The sequence below is a fragment of the Cnephaeus nilssonii genome, assembly GCF_951640355.1.
Source record: "Cnephaeus nilssonii genome assembly, chromosome: 11".
Classification (NCBI taxonomy): Eukaryota; Metazoa; Chordata; class Mammalia; order Chiroptera; family Vespertilionidae; genus Cnephaeus; species Cnephaeus nilssonii.
Window position 1 is genome coordinate 82,788,256 of NC_137082.1, and position 22,718 is coordinate 82,810,973.

The window sequence follows — 22,718 nt, forward strand, 5'->3', positions numbered from 1 at the left end:
TCCTGGGGGTTTTCTTATTCAGCACCATCTTCTGACCTGCCTCATCCACGTTCAAGGCTTCCATTACTGTGTGACCTAAATGCTGATGACTCGGAGAATCTCTAGCCCATATCTCTTCCCTGGGTTCCAAACACATGTCCATCTACTTCCTAGCCTTCCCACTAAACTCATCAACCTATCAAAAAAATGAACACATGATCTTTTGCTTTCCTTATCCATTATCCAAACTTGCCTCTATACTTGTTCTCCCTGCTGTGTTGAGGTGGGTCACTTGGTGGTTTGAGTATTGGTGCTCAGGAGCCACTCAGGGATGGGTTTGTATCCCAGCACCCTAATTACCAGGGTGACCTCAAGCAAGATATTTTGCCTCTCTAAGCCTCAGCTTTGCTGCCTGTAAAGTAGAAATAATAGTCCTACTGCGAAGAGTTGTGAGATTCTAGAACATAATTTCTTAAAGGCAGATTATCCCCTATCAACTCTGTAATTTTCTTGCTTACATGGACTGAATTAAAAAAAAATTCTGGGGAAGAAAAGTTGGAACAGCTATTAAAATTATCAGGACTCTAATATGCCAAAGAAGTATGTATGGCCTACAGTGTATTAATTAATCATGGACTAACCAGATGGCTTGGTAGTAAACCTGGCAGAAATCCGTACAGAACTTCCCTAGTATCACATTTACAGTATCAGTAAAATTAACATATTAAAGCTTTTTTTCAGCTAATAAACTGACTTGCATGATTTAATACAGCAGTTATGTCTTATTAATTTACTAGAAGCCTGATGCATGAAGATTCATGCCAGAATGGGCCTTCCTTTCCCTGGCTGCCGGCACTGCCTTCGCTCAGGCCGAAGCCGCCTTTCCGCCTCCCCACACTGCTCAGAGGCCCAAGAGGCCGGGGGTGGTGCAGAACACCTGCGTTGTCGCCATGGTGACGACACAAGCATCTTGCCCTGCCCCCGACAGCTCGGCGCCCATGTATGCAAATTAACCTGCCATCTTTGTTGGGTTAATTTGCATACTCACTCCTGATTGGCTGGTGGGTGCCGCAAAGGTACGGTCAATTAGCATGTTATTCTTTTATTAGGTAGACTAGTGGCCCGGTGCACGGCGGGGGGAGGGGTCCCTCAGCCCGGCCTGCACCCTCTTCAATCTGGGACCCCTTGGGGATGTCTGACTGACGGCCAGTAAGTACAACACAGATGAGTAAGAGACTATAATCTGATAAATAAAATTATTGGGAGGTACTGTTTTGAGGTATTATTACATATTCCCACACATTCTCCTTTGTTTTCTCTTTTTCCTCTCTCCAAGATAAGTAGCTGGTTCTGCCTTTATTGCTAATGGAGAAAGATTCAACAGAACATTCTGGATGGTGGCTACCTGGGTGTAGACATAGGTAAACATTTATTGAGCTGTACAATTGAGATTTCTGTATTTTACCTGGCATTTGGCTCTTGTGTTTGCATAAACATAAGCAGTGGCTTCTAACCCACAGGTTAGAATCATTCAGGGACACTTAAAATTTACTGTTGGCTGGATACTCTCCAAATCAGCAAAATCAGAATCTATGGAAATTGAACAGAATTGGAACTCTAATTTCTGAAGGGGTAGACTTGTTGTTTGGAATATTTTACACACACACACACACACACACACACACACACAAACAAACACACACACACACACACACACACACACACTCCTCAAGTAATTCCCATGAACAGCTATCATTGAAAATCAACCCTCAAGGGAATTTAGAGTCCTTGTAAGGGGGCAGAAGAATTCAGGCACAATAAATAGACAATTGTGTTGCTAGAAACAGCAGGAAATGTAGGCCTTCCCTCACGCCCTACAGCAGCCTAAAAAGCCTTGCGCTGCCCACCTGGACTCCCCCGGCCCCCAACAGAACGGGACTTTTCCTGCAGGGCCTGGCGCTGCCTGTCCCGCCTCCCGGGTCCCCTACAGACCTGGACCCCTCATCTGGGGCCTGGCGTTGCCCGCCCCACCTCCCCCAATCCTCGATGGACTTGGACCCCATGGTTGGGGCCTCAAGCTGCCTGCCCCGCCACCCCAGGCCCCCTATGAAACAGGACTTTTCGGGCAGGGACTGGCGCTGCTCTCCCAGCCTCCCCCAACCCCTGATGACACAGGACTTTGCAGGTGGGGACTGGAGCTGCTCACCCCACCTCCCCGGGCCTCCGATTGGACCTGGACCCTCAGTTGGGGCCTGGTGCTGCCCGATCTGACTCCCCGGGCCCCCGATGAAACAGGACTTTGCAGGGCGGGGACTGGAGCTGCCATCCCACCTCCCCTGGCTCCCGATGGACTGGGACCCCTCGGTTGGGGCCTGGTGCTGCCCGCCCCTATTCCCCAGGCCCCAATGAAACAGGACTGTGCGGGCAGGCCCTGGCACTGCTCGCCCCGCCTCCCCTGGCCCCCCAATGGAACAGGACTTTGCAGGCAGGGCCTGGGGCTACCCACCCCGCCTCCCCCGACCCCTGATGGACCGGGACCCGTGGTTGGGGCCTTGCGCTGGTTGAGTCCACGATCGGGGCTTGGGACATCGCCTGCTGGCGGCGGCGGGCACTGACCCAAGCCCTGCCTGCCCCAGTCCACGCTCGGAGCTTGGGTCTGTGATCGGGGCTTGGGAAAGCGCCCGCCTGCCCAGTCAGCGCTCCGGGTGCTGACCCAAGCCCCGCCTTCCCCTGTCTGTGCTCAGGGCTTGGGTCTGTGATTGGGGCTTGGGAAAGCGCCCGCCTCCGCCGGCAGCAGGCACTGACCCAAGCCCCGCCTGCCCCGTCAGCGCTCTGGGTGCTGACCCAAGCCCCGCCTGCCCCAGTCCGCGCTAGGAGCTTGGGTCCGCGATGGTCCTCCATCCGGGCTTTGGTCCCAAAGGCTGCGGCGGGTGCTGCCCCCCCCAATCTTTGCTGGGTTTATTTGCATAGCACCCCTGATTGGCTGTGGGCATAGCAAAGGTACGATCAATTAGCATATTATTCTATTATTAGGTAGGATTATTTTTCATGACCTTCTAGCCTAAAGAATATATTTCTTCTACAAATCAAAAGGAGCAAGAATCTAGGCTGTCAGTGTGGAAAGATTATAAAGCATGCTGAACATGGAGTAAAATTAAAGGGGTTAATAAATTAACAGAATGGTATACACAAAAGAAACTTCATTTGAGTTTTCAGCTCTTGATTACTGATGTATTCTTGAAATATGGACATCTACAGAGTAATTTGTAACTACTCATCCATAATTATTTCTACTTACAACAAAACAGTACTTTCATTTTAGATACGACTAAATAATTCAGAAATCAAGAGCTGATCATGATAATAAAAGGAAGTCTCTATAATTACACGTTCTACATCTATGTTTGTGTATTTCCTAACCATTGTACAGCTGAAGGATGGGGAATGGAAAACAAAAATATGCCTACCTTCAGATAAGTTTTTTTTTACCTTCCATCACCAAGAAAGAAACTTTGGGCACAATCCTGTCCTTAACAAATTAGCTAAAGATACAAGTAAACAATTAAATTTTCATTGGCTACAGGAAACTTACCTCAAACTTTCCAATATTTATTTTAAGCATTTGTTATGTACCTGGAACCACTCAAAGTGCTTTACATGTATTATGTGATTCATTTTCACATCAACCCTACAGTGAATTAACATGACCGCTATTTTCAAATAAAGAAATAAAATAACTCAAATAGTCACAGAACTATTGAGATAAGATCCAGGATTTATATCTGGCTGGCTTAAGAGCCTACATTTTTCAAGGTACACTTCTGCAAAATAATGGCTTAAATTTCAAACTTGTATAGGAGTATGTAATGACTATTATTTTATTATCCTTGATACTCTGACATTTGGGATTAAAAGAGATTGATCCCCTCAGGGCTAATTTCTAGAGATAGCAAACTCTTTTTTGATAAGTTTTGTAAAACCTTGAGATATTTTATTAACAACTTACTTGCAATTTTAAGTAAATAAGCTTACATTAAATCCATTTGCCATCACATTTTAAATAATTTTGTTTCAACTATGGTTTGGATTTATCCATAAATACCTTTTTCACACCATTCCCTATCCTTTACAGTCTACAATTATCTTTAAAGAATTTAGTAGTTAAGCAATCACTAATCATCTAACATAACTAATATACTATTTGAAAACAAAGCAAACTTCATAAAATATATGGCACCAAACTATAGTGTAAGAAGCTTGAATTTTTTGAAAGACACAAGCAATATTAACAAATCTACATTTCTACAATATAAAAGTAACACAAAGTTAGACAAGCAAGTTTCTAAGCTTCAAGGAACTTTTGATGGTAAAACACAAGATAATGTAAAGGACAACCACCACTTTGCTTTCATAGAGTTAAAGGGTAGAAAAAGACCTTTTAATGATGAAGTAACCTTAGAATATGAAGTCTCTAAAAGGCTACAAAAAGGAGAATAAAAAGGAAGGAAGAGAGATCTAAGTTAACCTTCACAGTTTAAATACCCATGTCTGTGAATTTTAATCAGTAGGTTGCTACCTACTATGCTTTCTTAAAAGACAGGATTGCATAGCCTTACTCTCAGGCTCTGCTCTGTCAATAATCTCACAGCAAAGGCAATTTGAGCCTTAGATGAAGCTGGGCAAAAATATGACTCCATGCCTTCTGGATCACATCACTTTGATGAGGGAGACAACAATCCAGGCACCAATCTTCCTCCAGAAGGAAACTTTCCACAAGCTACAAAGTAGGCAAAGCTCTCCTCCTTTGGACATAGCTCCCTGAGCAAACATCTTTCATAACACCTACTGCACCTTACAAAATTTATCTTTTTTTTATATTTTTAAAGTTTGTCTCCCTTAATAGAAAGTGGTTCAAGTGTAGAAATTGTATTTTAACTCCAATGAGGAAGAGCCTATCATACATGTAGTGGCTAATTGAAAAATGTTTACTGAATTGAAATGTTGGGTGCTACACAATGAAAACTTAACAGACATAGCTTGACTTATTCTTAGCCAATTCATTAGCAAGTCCTATCAGTTGTAATTCCAAAATACATACCAAATTCATTCACTTCACATATGCTCAGCCACCGCGCCAGTCCAGCCTGCCGAATCTCATTTAGATTACTATAATAGCCTCCTGATTTCTCGGCTTCCAGACCCACCATTCATTTTAAAACACACACACACTCACACCACAATCCCCATCACCACCATGACCCCAGCAGTCTTTGTAAAAGTGAATGTAAGAAATTCTCTAAAAGTGGATTTAAATTTAAGAAATCCATTGAAATCCTTATATGCTTTCTACTAAGTTTATACTAAAATTCAAACTCCCACAGTGCCTACAATGCCCTATATGATATGACACCTTCCAAGTTTTGTACTCATTCTGTATTACTCCAACTCTACAGGGCTCCATTACAATAATTTTTCATCTCAGAGTCTTTACACCAGCTCTTTCCTCTGCCTAGAAGACTCAACCCTCAGCTAGCTTGGTACTTCTCAAAGTTTAGGTTAAAACATCACAATCCAATCCAAAGCAGCTTTTTTTATCCCTCAATCATTGTCTTTTTTGCACTCATTACCAAATTATATTTTCCACTTATTAATTGTATATATCAATCCTTCATGAGGGCAGGAACTTGGTGTTTTGTTCATCACTGTATCCCCATGTGCCTAGAAACAGTACCTTGCACACATCAGGTACTCATAAGCATTTGTAAAACAAAAAAGTAAAACAAGAAAAATGACTCTTAAATTTAAGATATACATGAAACAAGGTAAAAGAAATGAATAAATAATCTACCAAACAAGAAGGAAACATTCTACTATTAGTATTTGCAAGTAGATAGGCGGGGTGTTACTGGATCTATTATCAACAAGCACCCAGAGTGTATTTCCAAAAGCTCATTGAAAACATGTCAAGTGGAATGGTTTCATGTGCTATACCCATATGCCAGCCCATGTGCATGACACGGCAAACAATCCTTTTATGCAGACACTCCCAAAAAGCCCTGTAATGTACATAAAAAGGAGTGAAACAACTTAAAAAACATCTACTACATTATTTAAAAAACAAACAGTATTTCTCACAGTGGTACTTATCTATAAATTATTAAATTTACACTAAAACTTGACCTCTTAAGTAAAATACAAGAGGTAGATCTTTAAGACATGTCTAACATCTAAGAAGCTATCTTACATACTGTACTTTCTTAGAAGTAACACTACAACTCAAACAAAATAATACATAAAATTCAACACAATGGTAGTAGCCTCTTTCAACTCCTTACTGAGTGAAGTTTTAACCAAGAGGGGAGAAATCTGTCTAGCAGTACTGCACTAGAGATAGAAAAGCACTGAATCTTTACCCAAACGTCAATCACAGAAATTAGATAAAACCCATGGAAGCATTTAGGCAACAAAGGCAAAAGAAGACAGTGAAGATAAAACTTAACATATTGGAAGAATTTTATTTTGCTTGATTAAACCTCACAGCTCAAGAAAATGACTTGTAAAATAAGTCTAAAGAGCACATCAAAATTAATACAACAGGCTAAAAATAGCTGTCCTATTTTAATAATTATTATTTACAGGTGACTCGAAAGTAACAAAATTTCAATAATTCTCCTTCAGATTCCTTCAAGCAATTTTCAACAGGATGACCATCAAATTTCTGATCTGACAACACTTACCTTGGTATGGTGACACATTTAGTATTACAATTTTGAGTGGTGATAGCTTTCTCAAGCTCATCTAATCGTCCTGTTTTCTTTAGCTTCTTCACCAAACTTTTAACTGCTTTCTCACACCACTTTTCTTCCTGTCCATTCTGCTCTCCTCCACCTGCTCCTCCTGATCCACCAGCTGATTTCTTCCATCCCAGCAGTCTTTTCACAACTGGTGGAGTGAATGGCAAGATGGACGACATGTTCTTACTAAAGGCAGCAATCCACACGAAGGAAATATCCTCCTTTATCTAACCTAGAAAAGATATGGAAAAGGTAATTTAGAGGGGAACTTTAAAATTGAGTAATTATTTCAACATGATATCAAAAGCAAATTACAAAATGAAATAGAAATTCAAATGACTACTTTCACAACAGATTTTTCAGAAGTTCTCTTCTTCACCCATTAAAATACCTTAATTAATTTAAACAAATTATGGAAATAAACCCTTTTACAAAAAAACACAATGTTATAAGTGGGTATATATAATAATTTTACAAGTAAAATATTTATCAATACTAGACCAGTTAATCACTATTAATACTATATTAACTTTTAATAGTGTCAATAATTAAAATACTTTCACCAAAAGAAAAACTTTTTCTCACTTTTTAGAACTTCAATCTTATTCTCAAAACATTCACAAAAATATTTTTTAAAAATTTACAAGCCCACTCTCCCCAAAGTTCTGAACTTTCATAACTGACTTGGTATCATGAAACAAATTCTAAAGTTATAAGAAGGGAAAAGTGTAAAATATATAACAAGAATCCTATATAATAAAACCCTAACATGCAAATCGACCGAATGGCACAACAACTGGTCGCTATGATGCGCACTGACCACCAGGGGGCAGACGCTCAACGCAGGAGCTGCCCCCTTGTGGTCAGTGTGCTCCCACAGGGGGTGTGCCCGCTCAGCCAGAAGCTGAGCAGTGGCGGGAGCCTCTCCTGCCTCCACAGCAGCGCTAAGGATCCCTCGGGGGATGTCCGCCTGCTGGCTTAGGCCCACTCCCTGCCAAGGGGTCCTGGACTGTGTGAGGGTGCAGGCCAGGCTGAGGGACACCCCATCCCCAGTGCACAAATGCCATGCACCGGGACTCTAGTAAAGAAATAAAGGTAGACACAGTGTGTAAAGAAAAGGTTTGGGACCTGGCCAGTGTGGTTCAGTGGTTGAGCATCAACCTATGAACTAGGAAGTCACGGTTCCATTCCCAGTCAGGGCACATGCCCTGGGTTGCAGGCTTGATCTCCAGTAGAGGGTGTGCAGGAGGCAGCGGATCAATGATTCTCTCTCATCATTGATGTTTCTATCTCTCCCTCTTTGGTTCACTTTTACATCCCTTGAGAAGATTTTTAATTAAGCTTCTTTTAAAAAATATATTTTCATTTTTAAGTAATAATGTGCATAATGAGTATAATCAAATATAGTTGCTCTTCTCACGCCAAGATATAATTTTTTAAAACCTTAAAACTTTTATTTAATCTTGCTATTTATAACTCAGTACAGTAGTCTCCCTAACCACCCCACCCTAACCCCTCAGACCCCATTTGCAGTTTCACTTTCCAGGATTTCAGTTACCCACAGTCAACAGTAATCCAAAATTATTAGATGCACGATTCCAGAAATAAACAATTCGTAAGTTTTAGGTTGCATGCCATTCTCAGTAGCATGAGGAAATCTAGCACTGTCCCACTCTATCCCACCCAGGATGTGAGTCATCCCTATCTCAAGAATATCCACGATGAATACTGTCCCCACCCCCTGGTCACTTAACAGCTATCTCGGTTATTAGATCAGTTATCAGAAAGAGAGAAAGAGAAAGACAAAGAAACCGCATTCACATAACTTTTATATAACATATTGTTATAATTGTTCTATTTAATTACTTGTTATTATTGTTAATCTCTTACTATGTCTAATTTATAAACTTTATCATAAGTATGTATTATAGGGGAAAATAGTACACACACACACACACACACACACACACACACACACTAGGAGGCCCGATGCACAAAATTTGTGCAAGGGGCTCGGCTTTGTCCGGAAGGTCGTTCTGCTGTTTGGTCTAATTAGCACATTAGCTCTTTATTATATAGGATGGGGGGGGGGGAGAGAGAGAGAGAGAGAGAGAGAGAGAGAGAGAGAGAGAGAGAGAGAGATCAGTACTACCTGTGGTTTCAGGCATCCACTGGGGGGGGGGGGGCGGGTGTCTTTGAATGTGTTCCCAATGGATTAGGGGGATTACTGTCTTTCTCTTTCTCTCTTTCTGATAACTGATGTAATAACCAAGATAGCTGTTAAGTAACCAGGGGGTGGGGACAGTATTCATTACTGTAATCGACTTATAATGGTACCCTTTGAAATATCAAGTTCAGGTATTATCTGTTCATTTTTCAGTAGAAAATGAGGATTTATACCACAACCACTCACATTCCTCCAACCTTTAAGATAATTAACTCCCAATTGTAGTTCTGATGAGATTAGCAGTAAACTACTACTTAATCATATTTCCCTTTTTGTACAACTCTTTTTCCCCTTGAGTTAATTTCCTTAGTTTTTTATTGCTTAGTTTTCTATGTACCTGCCACAAACTCTTTCCATACTCTTCACAAGCCCCTCAATTAAATTTTAATGCTGATGACTTTAATCTCAAAATAAGAGATAAGATCATTGACCACTTGAGGACAGAACTGAAAAGTTAAGATTTGAGATGAAAAATATTCAGAAACCTAGTTCTGAGAACTACTATAGAAAATCAACTAGACTGAAATAACAAATTTTATCAAGTACTTACCAAGCTACACAATAAAAAAATATTCCATGATGCCCTAGCCAGTTTGGCTCAGTGGATAGAATGTCGGCCTACAGACCAAAGAGTCCTGGGTTTGATCCCGGTCAAGGGCTTGTACCTTGGTTGCAGGCTCCTCGGGCCCTGGCCCTGGTCAGAGGCAACCAATCAATGTGTTTTCTCTCACATTGACGTTTCTCTCTGTCTTTCCCTCTCTCTTCCACTCTCCCTAATAAATCAATGGAAAAATATCCTCAGGTGAGGATTAACAAAACAAAACAAAAATATCCATGAGAGGAGTTCTATTCCTAATCAGGTTATAGAAAATCACAACAGACCATCACTTTCACCCTAATAATCAAAACAGGCCAGGTAAGCTACAAAATCATAGTTTTTCTGAACCCATCAGAGAGATAAGGATGCATAGTAACCTAAGTGGAATTAACTGACAGAAGAGAAGCCCACAAGTGGTGTCTTTCCTGATGGCGGGGCTAAGGAGGAATAATTCCACCATAAGAGAAACCAGCCTACCTTTAATAAATCTTAACATGTAGGCTGACAAGACATATCAGAATTCCACAAAGCAAATCACTCATTCCTACAGGTCTTCACCAAAGTGCTTGAAAAATGACCAAGATTGGGGGACAGAGCTGGAAAGCTGAGAGATACCCTAAGAAACTTATAGTCTCCCTCAAATGCAATAAATCTGTCCTCTGATGGGGGGAGAAGGGTGGGATGGGCAAAAGTGAAAAAAAAAAATCATTCCAAAAAACTCCAAACATTAAGCTGCCAAGGGTTGAGGTTAGACAGGAGAGTTGAGAGAACCATTTCCACCCAGATACTCTGCACATTATTACCGGGGCAGGAAGGTTTGCTGAGAGAAAACCCTGGAAGGCATTACTGGTAGAGACGTTATCACAACAGACACAAAAAAGCCTGGGGCAGGGCTGAAGAGCACAAAGTACTCCAGAATGACCAAAGAACAGACAGCTAGGCTGTAAAGCAGAGAAAATGCCCAAAGGTCCCACAGCTGATGGCTCAGATATAAAGCACAAAGAAATAACTGAAATTACAATCAGACAACAAATCTTGCAGAAAGTGAAAAGTCCTAATCCTGCTCTCAAAGCACTTAAAAGAAATCAAACTAAAGTTGCAACAAAGCCCAGAACTAGTCCCATTATCAGACTAACTTAAGAAACTAGAGGCCCAGTGCACGAAATTCGTGCACGGGGTGCAGTCCCTAGGCCTGGCCAGTGATCGAAGTGCGAGCATCTGGTGTGAAAGGGCAGGTCCCAGCTGACCTCTGGGCCCTGGGCAGCACGTGGGCCCCCACGTGCCTCCCTCCACCTGAGCCACAGCGCCCAAGTTCCCACACGGAGATGCGGTGAGCACAACCGGACGCTGCGGGCCAGGGCGCAACATGGGCCTCTGGGCCACCTGGTGGCACTGCATGGAAGCTGGGCGGGCAGTGCATGCTCTCCTGGCCAGCCTCGCAGACTGGCTCCTGCACGAACCCACGGGGAGCCTGACCGGCCCTTGCAGTCCTGGCAGCTGTGGCCTGGTTCACGTGGAAGATGCCACATGGTGTGGGGTGGGCTCCTTGCAGCCGCCCGGCACCCAAGGGCGGGGGCTTCCCCAGGGTGCGAGGCCTGGCATCCCAGGGGGAGGTTACCAGGGGGAGTGAGAGCAAGTTCGGTGGACACCCACATTCTCACCACACCTCTGTCCTGTCACCCCCGCCCCCGGTGAGAGGTCGCAGCGTGTCACCGACACCCGCCATGTTCCACGCCTCCCCCTGGTGGTCAGCACACATCATAGCAAGCGGTCGAACTCCTGGACTCCCAGTGGAACAACCACCTAAGGGGACAATTTGCATATTAGGCTTTTATTATATAGGATAATGGCCCATTTCCTGGAAGTCAATAATGTTTACTTCAATCTGTACTATTTTTATACAAATATTCGGCACTCAATCAATTACAAGACAGAGAATAGCAAACCACAGTCAAAAGATGAAATTATATGAGTACACAATTATAAAACTCACAAAACTCAACATTTTATCAAATGTAAATTACAATAAAAAAAAAAGTATCAGGACAAATACCTTAAAAAATTCCATGATAAGTTAAATGGATTTCTTTAAGAATTTCTCAAACCTTCAAAATGCCAATGCATACTGTAAATTTCAGAAGAGAGGAGGTTGCAGTTGACTAAAGATGGAAGCCTAGGGGAGTCTGCCCACAACTTGCAGGTAGCATCTGCAGGCATATTTATACAAATGTTGGGAAACAGGGTCTAGGGAGCTATGGAAAATATTTAAAATTATTTGACATGTTATCTAATCACAAACTTTATGTGGGACACTGGTGGGAAGGCTGCTATACTAGAACTATACATTTTCTTAAAAAAGAATTGTAAGTATAATTCTCAAAAAACGACTTTGAATTCTCAGGGGACCACAACAATTACAATTTGACAGCAGCACTGCTGTCTAGTGGTAGAGTAGAATGCACATGAATAAGCACCATAGTATATAAAACTACAACTTGACAAAATAAAGCAACCTACAAAATTCCATGAAATACATGTAATAATCCACCAAAGCAAACACGACTACCAAGCAGCAAAAGGTATACTTGACTACCTTTGGTCTCTGCTAAATTCCTCCTCTGTCACAAATCATACTGTGCGAGGAGCAAGCCAGCTATATAAACCTCAATACCATGTGACACAGTCTTATCCGAGCACAGAGAACATGCTGATGAATTCAACCTTTGGAAGGGAGAGGTATCGCAAAAGTGACACCAGAGCAAGTCTGAAGAGAGAAAGAATACACCAGGCAGAAAGTTAATTTTTTAGGGACAAGGAAATGTTTTGAATATCCTATATAATAAAAGGCTAATATGCAAATCGACTGAACGGGGGAATGACTCAACGCAGGAGCTGCCCCCTGGTGGTGAGTGTGCTCCCACAGTGGGAGCACTGCTCAGCCAGAAGCCGGGCTCACAGCTGGCGAGTGCAGCGTCAGTGGCAGGAGCCTCTCTCACCTCCACAGCAGCGCTAAGGACCCCTTGAGGGATGTCTGCCTGCCAGGGACATTCTGCTGGGGAGTGGGCCTAAGCTGGCAGGCAGTCATCACCCAAGGGGTCCTGGACTGCAAGAGGGCAAAGGCTGGGCTGAGGGACCCCCCCACTTCAGTGCACGAATGTCGTGCACAGGGCCTCTAGTGGAATATAAGAAAGTAATGTGGTAGGAGATAGGGGAGAGGAAAGCTAGTCAGATGAAAAAGCTGAATACAGAAGTTAGAGCTAATGATAGGACTATTCATTACTTTAGAGAAAATTCACATTGTTACTGAGCAACTGGATATGAGCAGTTTAGGGAAAAGGAGGACTCAAAGCTAACTATTGCTAATTAATGTAACTGAGCATGTAATGGTACACTAATCACTATTTGGAACACAGAAAGAAAAGCAAACCTGAAGGATACGGTTACAGGGTCAGTATTATACATGCTTTGATATAAGCATTCATGTTCATCACATGGCCAGAAAGCAGAAGCTCAGAAGAAAGGGTGGTCAGCGCACAAATAAAAGTGTGTGCCCAAGCAAGGCAGAGACAACCAGTCCTCCAGAAAAGCAGAGCATCCAGTCTCCAAGCTTGGTTTGGAACGACTCTCTGGGTCTTGTTGCAGGCCCACACCAATCTTATCCTTAGAAAACTCTGAAGGATCCCTATTCCTTGTGAAAAACTGATTATGACAAGGACAATATAAGAACCATTTTATTTAAAAGTGTCTATTTTTGACTCAATGTATTCATGAGAATTCAGCCTAAGAAAATAAATAAAAATTAAACTTATGTATAAACAGCAAAAATGAAAGGGATTTCCAGTGTTAGACTCTGAGTTAACAGGTTCTCTGTTACACTTTTGTTAGGAGAATGTTTCTTAAGAGTTGAGATATATTCTTGGGGATCTAATTTTTCTATAAAACCTTTTAAATTATTTTTTTTTATGGAAATAGAAACATGAAAAGTTTAAGGCTATTCTGGGTCATTTGAATGACCTCATGACCTAGTACTGCCACATGATTTCAGTGTCCCATGCCTTAGAACAGCAGTTATAACCACTTTGGAACTATGTGATCACTTAAAGTTAGCAGCCTTAAGTTATGTCTTAGTAACCATGGCTGCCTGATATCTGGCTAATTATCTCTGGAGAATTTTTAAATTATGCAGTAAAATAATATTTTTCAGTAATGCTGATAATGCTTTTTTATCAATTGAGCATTTTAAATATCTAGGATATTTAGCCAATATTTTGGAATGTAAACATACTGAATTTAGGCTTTTACAAGGAATCAATGTCAATATGTTCTACGATGAAAACAAAATGAAATAAAAAAACTAAATTTATGATCAAGTTGTTGATATGTGAACAAGTCATTTATAGACTATACAGATTTCCTTCACTAGTGTGGCAGCAAGCTCTGTACTGAAGTTAGAATTTTTTTTTCAACATCTGCAAGAATTGAAAAATAAGTTCAGATACTAATTCTGTTCCTAATTCCAGCACTAAGTGATACTTAGATAATTCAGGTTTCAATAGAATAGGAAGACTATATCTTTACAGTTAAGTAAGAAAGCTTATCAAGTGATACCTTAGTAAAATTGGGATTATAAGATTACTCACTGGAAAGTTTCAGTTAAGTAAGAGGTCTGATTATCCTGAATTAGCAGATGAACCATTCAAGTTATTAATAATTGTGTAAGTTTTACAATTAGCATTCTCTATGTTTTATTAAACTATAGTTCATATTCTTTGCAAAGTCATCAACTATCCTTTCCTTTACTTACTGTTTTTGTTCTGATACTAGTGGCCCGTTGCACGGATTCATGCACATTGAAAGGAAATTAATTAGAAGAAATAACATGATATAACAACAACAAAGACATGATATAAAAACAACATTGATAAAAACAATAACCGGTAAATTGATTAAACTTATTCTAATATCTCCCTGTATACCACATTAAGAGTAAAAACACTTTCAGAGTGCTTGACTAATTTCCCTTGTGATGAAGTATCTACAACTTTAACATCACACAGTCTTCGAACTCGAGAGAAAACATCATATAACTGACCATGTCCGAAAATGGGTTCAGGAAGGAATATTCCTACTCTGTCTAGATTGGCACCAGCGAGAGCTTTATATGTATCACACATGTGCGAGTCAACATTTATTTTTAAATTGCCAGTGCACGTCATAGGTACCGGCCGATAGGTTGGTTGGTCGGACGGTCATGTAGCTTTATATAGATAGATAGATAGATAGATAGATAGATAGATAAACCCTATCACTGTATTTCAAAAAATCTCCAAATCTTTGGAATATTTATTTTACTTTGTCTTTTAGAACACAATTTTATATTTTAACCATGGTATTTATTTTATGATACAACTTAGCTTCTTTTCCAAGAAACTCCTTTCTGCACCCAAATACAGTAGGAAACATATACTGAATGCTAACTACAACACAGTCTAAGAGTCAGGTAAGCATTAACTCATTTAATTCTCATCGGAATCCAGTGGAATAGGTACCATATCCTACCTAATAATAGAGTAATATGCAAATTGACCGTACCTTCGCTATGCCCACGATTGGCCAGGAGGCACGGGGGGGCGGGACTCGGGGTGGCCAATTGGGCCGGCGGATGCTGAGCTCACGTCGCCAGCGGCAGCGCGAGCTCAGCGTCTACGCCATGGCTGTGCTGCAGCACAGAAGGGGCCTCTTGGACAGCGAGCCCACATCCCGCCGCCGACCATCAAAAGCAGGGAGCTGGGTGTCCACTCTGGCACCAGCGGACAGACACCCAGCTCCCCTGCGATCGAAAGCGAAAGCGGGGGAGCTGTGTGTCCGCTCCGGCACCAGGCCAAAAGCCTCCGTGGGAGGCTTTTGAAAGGCCTGGTGCATCAGCGGACACCCAGCTCCCCAGCGATCGAAAGCAGGGAGCTGTGTGTCCGCTCCGGCACCAGTGGACCCCCTGCCATCAAAAGCGGGGAGCAGGCTGCCAGCAGTGTCCGCGGAGCGTGCTAGGCTTTGCGGGGCAGTGGATATGGCCTGGATGGCAGGTTAGGCCTAGGGGACCCTACACGTGCATGATTTAATCATGCACTGGGCCTCTAGTATAATAATAAAAGCGTAGTATGCTAATTAGACCTGACGTCCTTCCGAATGACCTTCCGGACAAAGCCAGGGCTGCGAGGGAAGCCTGGGTCCTGGGTGCCAGAGGGAAGCTGGTGCTGGCAGCCGGGGGAAGGAAGGCCTACTCTTGCATGAATTTCATGCATCGGGCCTCTAGTTAATTATAAATGAGGAATCTGAGGCATGAAAAAAGTACCCCGATGTTATAAAGATACTAGAGGCCTGGTACACAAAATTCGTGCACAGGTAGGCTCTTTAGGCCTGGCTGGTGATCAGGGCCGATCAGGTTCCCCACCTCTAGGCCTCCCTGCCTCCTCCTTCCCTCACTCCCTCAGTACCCCACTGCCCTGCTGGTCGCCCGCCATGTTCCGCACTGCCCCCTGGTGGTCAGCACACGTCATAGTGAGCGATGGAACTCCTGGTCTCCCAGTCAAACTCCCAAGGGGACAATTTGCATATTAGCCTTGTATTATATAGGATTCCCCCATGTATTCTCACAGACATTTTAGTTTTGCTTTTCACATGTAGGTTTCCAACATATCAGGAATTTGTTTTTATTTAAGGGGTAAGACAGCAATCTAAACATCTCCTATAAGGACAGACTATTTTATCAGCACTTAAATAATTTACCTTAATAATTCATAATACCACTCCTGTCACACATCAAATCCCTATAAAATAAATTTATGATTAGGGGCTTTATAGTCTGTTCATTGCTGTACTTGTTCATACCTACAATATCACAGAATTTTAGTTATTGCTTCTCAGGAATGTTGATATGTGCAGAGTGAGCCCCTTTCCTTACTTCTCAAATTTATGTTGGTTATTTAAGTTTAGCTTTTCAAATCCCACCAAATTTAGAGTTTTTAAAAAATATATTTGTATTGATTTGAGAGAGTGGCTTTAATGTGCTCAAGCTTATCAATTTAAATTAGAGCACATCAATTTAAAATCTTATATGATGTATACACGTGTACCTTCTTAAAAAATCTTCCATATGCTGTCATCTTTCAAAAGTTATAAAGTCTAAAGTTCTCTTTCACATCTGCAATTTATTTTTGTGTGTGGTGCAAGGCAGGTACCTTCTCCTCCCCAGCAAAGACAATAAACTGAATCTTCTTCCATACTGATTACAATGCTATTTGTGTTTCTGAGCTCTTCCCCCCTCCCCCCAATTAGTCTATAACTGAGGCAAATACTGTGGCTTAACTACTAAAGCTACAGAATATGTCTTCGTACCTGATAAAGTAAATTCTCTTTCACCTGCTGGGATTTTAATTGGAATGACACCAAATTTACAAACAAGTGGAAGAAAACTGACAGATTTATGGTAATGTGCCTTCTAGTCATAAACACAAGTACATCTTTTATAATTTGAATTATACGTGTCTTATTTTCTCCACTCAGGTCCCACACGTTTTTGTTTTATTTCTTCCTAGGGATTTTGTAGTTTGTGCTGCCATTTTAAATGGTGGGATTTTATTTTATTTAAATTTTGTTTGTTGCTGATACATAGACATGCCTTGGTTTTTACATATTAACTTTTTTAATCAACTTCACTGATGCATAACTTATCTATATAATAAAAGCCTGAGCGACCATTACGGCAGAACAACCAGAACGACCAGTCGCTATGATGCGCACTGACCACCAGGGGGCAGACGCTCAACGCAGGAGCTGCCCCTGGTGGTCAGTGCGCTCCCACGAGCGCCACTCAGCCAGAAACTGGGCTCATGGTTGGCAAGTGCAGCGGCGGTGGCGGAAGCCTTTTTCACTTCTGTGGTACCACTAAGGAGCAGCGAGCCAAGCGGTAAGGAGCGAGGGGTCCCAGACATACTCCAAGGGGGTCCCAGACTGCGAGAGGGCGCAGGCCAGGCTGAGGGACACACACCCCCCAGTGCATAAATTTTGTGCACCAGGCCTCTAGTATATAATGAAATGCACAGATGTTATATAATTCAATGAGTACTAATAAATGTATACCTCATATATCCATCATCCCAATCAAAACATAGAATAATTCCATCATCTCAGAAAGTTTCCTTGTGTCCCTTACAGTCAATCTACTTTCCTTACCCCAGGCAATTACTGATCTGACTTCTATCAAGGTAATTTTACCTGTTCTAGAAATTCATATAATTGAATGATATTATATGTACTCTTCTGTGCCCCCCGCCCCTCTTTTAACCAGCACTCTCGTATTTATAGTTTCTAAAAATTTTTGTCAAAAACGTACTGCATTTTATCATGTCTTTTTCCTTTTGCCCAGCTAGGGTTTTCACTTGGGTTTTGCTTTTTGCTTTTTTACTTAACTTTATTTTGGTGGTGCTATGAATTTAAGTTTTTAAATTATAATCTAGTCAAGATTCTTATATGGGTTTTTTTTTACCCCCTTTGGTGTGTTAATGTGATGAACTTCATTTACAGGTTTTCTAACATTTAATCATCTTTACATTTTTGAGGTAACCCTTATTAGTCATGGTATTTTTTTTATAACGAATACTAACATTTTACCTAAAATTTTTATTGCCATCTGAGATGTGGACTATACATTTCCCCTTCTCATAATACCCATCCCGTTGGAGGTATCAAGATTACAATAGACTTGCAAAATGATTTTTTGTTTTTTTTCTATAACATTTTGTATTATGATTGGAATTACTGACTCCTCATGTTTTGTAGAATTTGGCCATTTGGGGTTTTTACTTGGGTTTGGATTTTTACTTAATTTTCTTTTGGTATAGGTAGATTTCTAATGAATTTAAGATTTTAAATTACAATCTAGTCAAGTTTCTTCTTCTTAAGCCAATTCTGATAGCTTATTTTACTAGAAATTGTTTTTTCCACTTTTAAATTAAAGGTAAAAAAACTGTTCTTGGTGTTCTTAGTTTCAAAATCTGTTTGCTGTAGTCATAACCCTGCTTTATTTCTAATACATCTGTAATCTTTTCCTCCACCAATCTTGGCAAAGTCTTTTCAACTTAGCACCCTTGGTTTAGTTGCTCCAATTATATATTTTTTTCATTGTTTCTCAACTTAATTACCTTCCTTTTTCTAATTCATTACATTGTATACTTAACTCATTAATTTTTACTTAGTTCTTCACTAATAAACATTTAAAATTCTATCTAAAGTTTCCCAAATGGGATTTTTGCTGTATCTAGTTTTGACAGGTAGTATTTTCATCATTCTTTTCTAAACACTTCCTAATTTTTATGAGTTGTTCCTCATCTCATAAATTCAGAAATATACAACTTCAGATCTGGGAGTTGTTGCTATCCTCCTGTTATATTTCTAACTGAATTGCAATAGGATCCAAGGATGTGATTTATAAGATATAAATTCTTAGGAATTTGTTAACATTTGCTTTGAGGTCTAAGTACATAAACAATTCTTATAAAATTTCATGAGTACTTGAAAAGAATACATATTCTGTAATTTGTTGCATGCTTGCTAACTGTACCTTCTAATCCTTTAAAACCTTGTGTGTGTGTGTGTGTGTGTGTATTAATATATTTTTATTGATTTCAAAGAGGAATGGAGAGGGAGAAGGAAAGGGAGAGGTAGAAACATCGATAATGAGAGAGAATCACTGACTGGCTGCCTCCTGCATGCCCCCTACTGGGGATCAAGCCTACACCCAGGCATGTGCCCTTGACCAGAATCAAACCTGGGACCCTTCAGTCTGCAGGTCGACGTTCTATCCACTGAGACAAACCGGCTAGAGCAAAACCTTATATTTTTAATCTACTTTTCTTATATTACTGAGAGGTATGTTAAAACTCCTGTGATTATACAGTTGTAGACTTATCCTTGTAATTTTGCCAACTTTACTATATAGATTGCTATAGACTTAATATTTGTGTCACCACTTCCCCTAAACCCATGTTGAAACCTAATCCCCAATGTGATGGCATCTGGAGGTGGGGGCCTAAGGTAGGTGATTAGGTCATGGATGGATCCCTCAATGAATGGGATTAGTGTCCTTTAAGAGACCAAGGAGCTCTAGCCAGTTTGGCTCAGTGGATGGAGCATTGGCCTGCGGACTGAAGAGTCCGGGGTTCGATTACAGGCAAGGGTATATGCCTGGGTTGTGGCTCGATCCCCAGTAGGGGGTTGTGCAGGAGGCAGCTGATCAATGATTCTCTTTCATCATTGATGTTTCTCTCTCTCTCTCCCTCTTTCTTCCTCTCTGAAATCAGTAAAAATATATTTTAAAAAAAGAGACCAAGGAGTTTGCTTGCCCCCTTCAGCCTTATGAAATTACAACAAATAGACAGCTGTCTATGAACTAGGAAGTGGCCCTCACCAGAAACCAAATCTGCTGGCATCTTGAACTTCCCAGCCTCCAGAGCTGTGAGATATAAATTTGTTGTTTATAAGACAACTAGTCTATGGAATTCTGTTATAGCAACCCAAATGGACTAAGATACAGATTATGCCTAGCATATATCTTTAGTCATTCCTTTACTTTAAAATTATATCACCATCCTTTTAGGTGTGTCTATTAATAAAAAGCATTTTGTTAGAATTTTTAAGTTTTCATTCTCGGGGTGGGGAAAATGCAGAGGAGACAGAAGGCAGGAGAGATGCCTGAGAAAGGGCAGTGCGCTGGAGCCACAGGAGTAATGGAAGGGAAAGATCGTCACAGAGCTGAGAAGCCATCAAATGAAGAAGAAGCTGCAGACCTCCCAACAAAGCCTACAACGATATCCAAGTTTGGATTTGCCATAGGTAGTAAGACAACAAACAAAGCCTCAGCCATATCCATCAAACTTGGATCAAGTAACTTTGAGAAAATCTTCCAACTCTTTCTCCAAAAACCCTTTCAGTAGCAGCAGCACCTTTTAATGAAGATGAAGATAGCAAACCTGAGGAAACGTCTCCAAGAAGCAAAGATGGGGATGAAGAATATTGAAAGGGATACACCAACATCAGCAGGACCACATTCCTTCAATAAAGGAAAGCAATGGGTTTTCTGATAATCAGAAGCTATGGGAGCGAAATATAAAAATCTCATCCTGGGAATGTCCATGACCAAGACGATTAAATGATATGTTTTGAAATTGGTATGTGGGGTGGGAGTCAAGTTAAAAGGAACAGTTTCCTTTTTAAAGAATGCCATAAGACTATCTTTGGAGCCTCCTTTTTCTTTTTTTCTTTTTAAAGATTGAGTGGTACACTAATAAATGAGTTTGAAATGTGACATAATTATGTTTTATATACAGATTTTAAAACATTTGCTAATTTTGTAGCTTCATGTGATTAGTATCCAAAGGTTACAGATAATTAAATCAGAAATAATTTTAAAAAACTTTTTTAAGTTTTTATTCTCCCTTACCAGCAAGTTCATTTTGAATTTATGTATTAGGCTTATGGAGATATTTATTCTCTACCAAATCATTTTGTGTTTTCTAATTCCTATGCATTTTTCTTTGTTTATTTTTTTCCCCTTTCCCACCTCTACTAAAATTATCAAATTTTCTTCATTTACACCCCCTCATCCCCACTGACTTGGGAGTTACACATTCTGTATCAACTCTTTCAGAATTATCCTTAAGACATTTTTCATGGGAAACTTTAATCAGTAGGTTACAGGTGAAGACAGTAGCCTATTTTTAAAAAAGCCATAATAAAGGAATTTAAAAAGAAAAGACAATCTCACAAGGATAGGAAGAATAAGGAGGAAATGAGCAAAATTTTGATAACTGGAAAATGGATGTATGAGTACTAACTATGAACTACTAAGAGAGACTACTAATTCTAGGCTAACTGTAGGTAAATGTCCTGATTTATAGGACAGAATCCTCAAAAGGTTAAGTAACAGCTCCAGTCATAGCAGGAAGTGAGGGGAAGGAGATGAAATAGGCAGGATTGGGTGAGAGATACTTGAGAGGCATTTAGATCCTTAGATGGGTAACTGCCTCTCTCCAGAGAACTAAATGTTTATTCTTGGCAGAGGGTGAAACAGTCTCCCTAGACTAGAAGATGGCCTGAGTACCATTAGGAGAAGCGAGGAGTAATGAAAATGAGCATACTGCATGCTAAAAGTAGACTCTTCAACCCTTCTTCCACTGGGTTCTGGCTCCCAAAATACTAGCAGCTAGACCTTTACCTGTTTAGTCATATTGAGACTCCTCTCTGGGGTACCTGACCAACCCCCAAAGGAAAAATGTACAGATACTAATATTGAGAGTTTACCAACAAACAGCCCACTCAGATCACTCTACAGTGAAACTGAAAGGAGACAAAGCCTCACCCACATGCTTCGTTTCCCATCAGCTTGCTAGAATAGACCCCTACCTTCTTAACCTAGTACTACTTTATCTGAGGGGAAAAGCAAACAAAAATAGAAAAATGCAACTTCAAGAAATTTGAGACTATCCAGAGAAAAAACATGGTGTAAAAATCATCAATATACACAGAGAAATAAGAGAAGATATAGCCACCCTGAAGCAAGAGCAGCATCATGCTGTACAAAGGGAACATTGATTAAAAGAAGAGCTCTTAAATAGCTTGACAGGGGTGGGGATGGGGGAAGGGACCAACATGAGGGTTGGAAGATAAAATACGAGGAAATCTCTTAGAAAGTAGATCAAAAAGAAAGATGAAAATTAGTAGAGAAAAGTGAAGAAAACTGAAGGACCAACTCAGGAGGTTCAATGCCCAAAAAGAACTTCCAAAAAGACATCAGAGATAATGGAAGGCGGAGGAGAGGAGGGTTTATCAAAGAAATCAAGAAATATCCCCGGAACTGAAAGATAGGAATTTCCAGATTGAAAGGACCCATCAAGATCCCAGGACAATGGATGAAAACACACCAACATCAAGACCAGTGGCTGTGAAACCTCAGAATGCTGAAAACAAAGGGCCTAAAGTCTCCAGGGGGGGGGAAAACAGGTCATATGGAAAATAATCAGAATACCTTTGGTTTTCTCAACAGTAACACTGTAAGTGAAGTCAACAG

At 40.8% G+C, this 22,718-nt stretch overlaps 1 protein-coding gene and 1 pseudogene across 4 annotated transcripts in view; one reads left to right on the plus strand and one right to left on the minus strand.

Annotated features, from left to right (window-relative positions):
* Positions 1-22,718, minus strand: part of SMAD2 (SMAD family member 2) — a 72,439-nt gene that overhangs the window by 38,302 nt on the left and 11,419 nt on the right. For all 3 annotated transcript variants that reach the window (XM_079783700.1, XM_079783702.1, XM_079783701.1), the window contains one exon: positions 6,717-7,005. In XM_079783700.1, coding sequence (XP_079639826.1) covers positions 6,717-6,952 — 236 coding nt within the window. In that variant the 5' untranslated portion in view covers positions 6,953-7,005. The remainder of the gene's footprint in view (positions 1-6,716; positions 7,006-22,718) is intronic.
* Positions 17,838-21,900, plus strand: LOC307107345 (PEST proteolytic signal-containing nuclear protein-like; annotated as a pseudogene). Its single transcript has one exon. The product of its transcript is annotated as a PEST proteolytic signal-containing nuclear protein-like (transcript).